Below are 6173 nucleotides of genomic sequence, written 5' to 3'. Positions count from 1 at the left end.
ATTACGTTGATGTGAATATTATATCTATTAATCTTCAATTTTCAATCATGATAATGGCCCTAATTGTTTCTTTTTGTAGTTTCTTGGATGTATAACTTACTAACTAACTAACTAACTGTTGTTACTAAAAGAACAGAGGGCATTGGACTTAGTAAAATGTAAATGTGGAATTGTAAGAAGTTGGAATGTTTATAACGCAACTCTAGCTAATCTATGTTTCTAAAGTTCTCTTTACTTGTGTTATTCGTTACATGTATTGTTATATGATTATCCAGTTTTGTTGGCAATAAAATTAAAATTTATGCAATTGTTCTTACCTTCATAACTAATCCCGTGATGTGAATATATGCTTCCACTAAGGTGAGAATAAAATGTTATAATTGCCTGTTATCTGTTTAGCGGTAGAAATATTTTTCGTAACTTGCTTCTTGCGATTTTGCTCTGTTAATTTTATCAAATTGCATGTGTGTCTGGATACTATTCTGGTAAATACGTATTTCCTTCTTATAGGAAAAGTGCACAATAGATCAATTAGATATTGTTTTAAAGCCATTGATACAATAGTAAATAATGTATAGTGGAATGTTGTTTAGTTTTTCTATTAAAAAAAACTTTAGTTAACATAACGTGAAGGTCATATTAAGTTTAATTAACCCGTCTACTTTCGATTTTGGAAATTTCACCTTAAATATTTTGTTTTGTGGTATAAGTATTTTCGTATATTATATTTCCTGGTTATGGAATTGTCGATGTATTACATTACGAATTACTTTTTAGGTCCAGGGTATTACAAAGAGTTAATGAAATTTCTAAACGATACTACACCTTTTTTATATATATTTTTTTTTCATTGGTTTATTCGCTATCTTTATCGCTTGGAACTTATTCGAATAATATTCTTTGTTTCAAAATGATAGTGATTTCATTCTTTATACTGTGAAATATGTTAATCCCTTGTTGAGGAGATTTTCTGATACTTCTTGCGTAGTGAGCTCAGTAGGTACTTTCCGATTTTGTCTATAATACCTCTCATGTAGGTAAGAAGACCTTCCCGTGGTAGGGATTTTTTCCTTAGACTTATTGCCTGTGTGAGATCTCTGTACCCGTCTAGTTTCTGTAGTTCCATAACCATACCAGTTATGGACGTTACAGGTCCTCTTCTAAGAATTTCGGCTCATAAATCATTATTTTAGCTAAATTAGCTAATGGTGTGATGACTCTTTTGTCTAGGATGGAGATTCGACTGTTTGAGTAGATATCTGCCCATATGTGCAGTTTTCCCAGTTTGCCATTGGGTTTCCGCATAATCGGGACGTTCAAGAACGAAGAGAGACCTGTTATTTATCGAACGTTAATTTTATTCTACTGTTTGGTTGTTTAGGTAGTTTAGGAATTCTCCTAGTTTGCTGTTGTCGTAGGGCATAACAGCTAACAAATCGTCGACGTATCTCAGTCAGCTTATAAATAGGGTAGCCCAAAAAGTATGTAATATGATGCTCATTGTGACCAAAGTATAACAGAAAAATTTTTCGAACAAAGTTTATTGCCTATGTTTAAGATCGTCCGTAGCACCTTAATTTCATTTACTATACAGATTATTTCAAAAATAAGTTTTTTCAAATGAAAATTTTCCAGCAAAGCTTGTTCCATATTTTAATACGAGGTCGTTTGTAGCATCTATTAACCAGATACTTTTTGAACACTGTGAATGATGAATCAAATTTAGATGCTCCAGGCGATCTTGCATTAAAATAAAGAAAAAAGTTTGTTTGATTGTACATATAGTGTAGCCATAATGAGCATATTGCAAATTGTTTGGGTCATTTGACTTGAAAAAAAAGAAACATTTGAAATCGCCGTGATTGATTGTATAGCCTCATATTTTGGAATTGTGAACAACTTTTTCCTATAACTTTTCTCGATTGGGTCCATATTTAACTGTGTTATCATTTTAACGAAACTTTTTTCTATCGTCGAACACTTTGTATAGTAAATCAAATTTATATGCTGCAAACGATCTTAAATAGGGAACAAGTTTTTATTTGAAACTTTTTCAATTAAACTTATACACTTATTTTATTAGACGTCAGCTGTAAAAGGAAATTTAATATCTACAAAATGCTGGCATGAGAATTTTTGTAAGTTTGAGTAAAACGTAATTTTTGTAATGTTAATTGAAGAAATTATATTCTGTTAGCGTCGTTCACAAGATTAGTTTGCAAAGTTGAAGTTTTAATCATCCAATCAATCACCCTGCTTGAGAAACTGAGTCCGATTGAGATATAGGTACCCTCTTTCAAACAAAACAATTATCACCCAAATTGACCGATTAAAAGCGGCGCTAGAAAATTTTTATATGTACTTAGACTTTTCTCCTTTTTAATATTAATTTCAATTAGTGTATGGATGTTACATCAGTATTTCGTTTTCTTTTGCAGTATAGGGGAATGTAGTATTAAGAAATTATTAAATATGCGAGGTATGCAAATGATTGAAAATTGTGCGAGAAAATAAAATATTAAAATAAAAATAATAACCGAACGCATTCCAGAATAAAAAAAGTACTGTTGTATCGATGGCCCAAAATCGTGTTATATTGTATATGTATATTTTTGCTTAGTGTGTAGTTTTATTTAATTTTGCACATCATATGTTTCTATTAAGTATGCGATGAAAATATAATGGTAAAAGTTTTTCATTATTATATTTTGGAGAATAAGCCATTTAAAATATAGCATGTATTAAAATGCATATCAAAACCTCTTCAAAAACAATTGATGAGAGCTGATTCTACATTTATTTATACTGAACTTATACGTATGTATATATGGTATATTTCAACAGCTTTTCTTATATCCACATATGTATCACTTTATTTTCATTTCATCCTCTACATTTGCATGAATGTTAATGTTCTTTTGTTCGCTTTTATCAACTATACTTTACTCCTTATTTTTTTCAGATGACAGTCCCAAAGAGAAAATTGATTTTACTAAAATGGAAAATAATAATCTTGTTTACTCGATATTCACCCCAAATTCAAAAACGAAAGGAAATGAATTGAAAATTAACGGAGATAGGCAATTGTCGACATCCAATGGAGATCTGGATTCTGTAAGAAATATTATAAGTGAGCAATTAATGAACGACTTTAATGCTAACGATTCATTTACCGGAAGTATCAGTAATGGAGCTTATACTACCACTATTACAGCAGACATTGAAGGAGAAGTTAAGAAAAAACGAGTTTCTGACAAGTCTTACTTTATTGCTAAAGAAATCTTAATGACTGAAATAACTTATAAAAAGGATCTGGATGTCATAAATATTGTAAGTTTTTAAATACGCATTGAAATGTTTTAATCATATCCAGATAAATTTCAAAAAAACATAATTTTTTAATAACTAGGTACCTAACAACGTTAATGTATTTTTGTTGGAATTCTACCAAACTAAAAGAGACCTACTCCTAATTATCACAACTATTAAAAAGCGAACACGTACCTAGTTCCCGCCCTTTAATAGATTGATTTTTTTAATTTTAAAGGTTGCGGTAATTAAGTATAAGTCCGTTTTAGTTTATTTACCTACCAGAGTCTTCGTAATTATTCTTCTTACTCTTTTCTTGTTCAGTGGTTTAGAGATGAAGTGGGAAAAGAAGAACCGGAAGAGTGTTCTATTCTATTGACCCTTATAGCTCCACTGGCTCAAGCTCACGGCATTTTGGTTCGGGATTTGGAACAAAGATTGCAAAATTGGGATGGCCGAGGAGGACCGAAAACATCGACAGAAGGAGTGGCAGACGTTTTGTTAACTCACTTACCTCCCCTATTACCGGTAGGTTTGCATTAAGTTATCGTTTATCAGGGTGTAACAGAAAAAAGTGCGGAGCTTGCAGGAGGTTATAAGTCACTCATCATCATAAGGTCGTCAGTCCTAAGACTGGTTGGACACGTACCTCCACTCTTTCCTATCCTGAGCTAAATTTCGCATTTCCCTAAAACTAGAACAGCCCACATCCTTAACTATTTGCGAACAGTAATCTAATCTNCCCACATCCTTAACTATTTGCGAACAGTAATCTAATCTAGGTCTACCTCTACCCCTCCTAACTCCTGTTTCTGCCTCTAATATGTCTCTGACTAGACCTCCATGCCTCTGACTAGACCTCCATGCCTCTGACTAGACCTTCATGCCTGAATAAGTCACTATAAAACAAAAAAAAACTAAGTAAATATTTCTGTGTTCGAAAGTTCATTGTCTTCGAAGAAAACGTAGTACAGGTATAATTCCATTCAACAATATATACAACCGCACTCAATCAGCTAGTAATTATAAGTATCAGTGTAGTAGGTATTTGCTTTGTATTTTTTATTCATGTATGGTTTATTTGTTAGATTAGATTGAGTGTGATTCAGGGTGTTTATGTTCACATTTAACCTCCAGTAGCCGTTTATTTTTTTATCATTTAAACCGTGTATGAGGCAATTGAACAATAAACTAATGCAGCAATACAAAATCAATAATGTGTGTAGGTGAGTATGTTACTGTAGAACACACAATAATGTGACATCATACCATATCGCCGCTATAGGCTATTGTTTTTCCTAAGATGTTGTTTACAAACTGCTTCAGGCCGGATAGAATTTTGAATTTTCTCAATAAGAACTATCGGTGCGATGCTAATTCGCATGTCGTATGCCGTACGTGTTTCGTGATTTTAAAAACTATTTTCGGTTAATGTGGTGCGAAATTTTTGGAAACTTATTTTACTTTTTTGGTAAGTTTACTTAAAACCACTCATAAGAAAAGATAAGGTACCTTGGCAATCCCTCAATGGAATATGGAAATTTACCTATACAGTTATCTAGATGATGCTCATTTACCGACTAATGTCTACGTAACTGATATTATTTTTTCTTTCTTTTGTGTTTTTGCATTTACATAGTGCTGTCTGCAATGGACTTATTCAATCCAAGTATTATGTGTAATACTAAATTGTTTATGATTATCTTAAACGTTCCATAATCGGCAATGTTTACATTTTCCGTTGATGTAGCTGTGGAGTTTTTATTGCACTACTCTATTCGGAGACATTTACGTTTCCAATTCATCTGTCAGATTGTAAATTATTGTAATTATCTTAAAATATATTTTACCCTGAAACATGCTGTTAAACTCGCGATGCGATTGTTTATTGCGTCTAATTTGTACCCTCTAAAGCTCCGCAGTTTTTTCTGTATAAAGTGTGGAGTTCAACAAATTTTACACCTTTTCCGTTTTTATGTTCTCTTTCGAAAAACTGCTTTGATATATGTTTTTGATTTTAGATATATGAAGAATATTTAGATGGACACATATTAGTACTAGAAAAATTAGATTCAGCGTTAAAATCAAACAACCGTTTTGAACAATTTTATCGGGATTTTGAAACCCAAAAAGTTTGCTACTTACCTTTCACCTCTTTCGTACTTAAGCCTCTGCATAGATTGCTACAATATCAGAATATATTACAAAGTAAGTATTTGTATAATTTGTCTATTTATGTAACTTTATTATCTCTAAAAATATTTTCATATTTGCGTATTCCGACTTTAATTAACCAATAATTGTAAATATCTTCCTTTTTTAATGCATGGAACTATTCATTCTTATTATTCATTCATTCCTTATAATAATAAAATGGTTAATAACATTAAAAGAATAAGCTAGAGGTGTGTGACATTTGATGTTATAGGAGGTTGTTTAAAGGGGGTGCTGTGGAAGTAAAAAGAAGGCGAGATACATTTGTGGGACACCTTATGTAAAATGTGTAACTGGTTACAGACATATCAGAACCAAAAGTAGGATTTAAAAAGGGCACAGATAGACTTAGATTAGATTACTGTTCCGAAATAGCTAGAAATGTAGGTTACTTTAGTTTTCGGAAATGTGAAAATTGACTCAAAATGAGAAAGTGTGTACGTTCCTTTGAAGTATGTAGCAAGCTTGTAGGAGTTGATAGGGTACTATAAAACAAGAGAAAAACGTATTTGAATGTGCAGCCGGCAAGTCCCGCCCCGGTAGGATTACGCAGGGAAATACCACATTGCAATACCGCATTCGATCAGCTGCTAATTAAGTGTTATATTTGTTTCGTATTTATGTACTTATGCATTGTTTGTTATTTGTTA

At 32.0% G+C, this 6173-nt stretch overlaps 1 protein-coding gene across 2 annotated transcripts; it reads left to right on the top strand.

Annotated features, from left to right (window-relative positions):
* The first annotated feature begins 2940 nt into the window (after window positions 1-2940).
* On the top strand, window positions 2941-5624 carry LOC108743783 (FERM, ARHGEF and pleckstrin domain-containing protein 1-like). Of its 2 annotated transcripts, XM_025979697.1 has the most exons (4): window positions 2941-3130; window positions 3215-3330; window positions 3634-3837; window positions 5331-5624. In XM_025979697.1, the coding sequence occupies exons 1-4, from the start codon at window positions 2998-3000 to the stop codon at window positions 5607-5609; spliced, it is 732 nt and encodes a 243-aa protein (XP_025835482.1). In that variant the 5' UTR covers window positions 2941-2997; the 3' UTR covers window positions 5610-5624. The 2 variants fall into 2 exon arrangements, with proteins under 2 accessions (XP_025835482.1, XP_025835481.1); XM_025979696.1 differs by having other exon boundaries at window positions 2941-3330.
* Window positions 5625-6173: the final 549 nt, after the last annotated feature.

The sequence above is a fragment of the Agrilus planipennis genome, unplaced genomic scaffold, assembly GCF_000699045.2.
Source record: "Agrilus planipennis isolate EAB-ADULT unplaced genomic scaffold, Apla_2.0 scaffold1266, whole genome shotgun sequence".
Classification (NCBI taxonomy): Eukaryota; Metazoa; Arthropoda; class Insecta; order Coleoptera; family Buprestidae; genus Agrilus; species Agrilus planipennis.
The sequence above is the reverse complement of the archived record's forward strand: the minus strand, read 5'-3'. Positions and strand labels throughout refer to the sequence as shown.

Excerpts from the sequence above, each read along its gene's own strand:
- LOC108743783 (XM_025979696.1), top strand. The coding sequence starts at position 2,998 with ATGGAAAATAATAATCTTGTTTACTCGATATTCACCCCAAATTCAAAA. Across the intron at positions 3,331-3,633 it reads ATCTGGATGTCATAAATATT|TGGTTTAGAGATGAAGTGGG; the intron begins GTAAGTTTTTAA and ends TTTCTTGTTCAG. Across the intron at positions 3,838-5,330 it reads ACTTACCTCCCCTATTACCG|ATATATGAAGAATATTTAGA; the intron begins GTAGGTTTGCAT and ends TTTTGATTTTAG.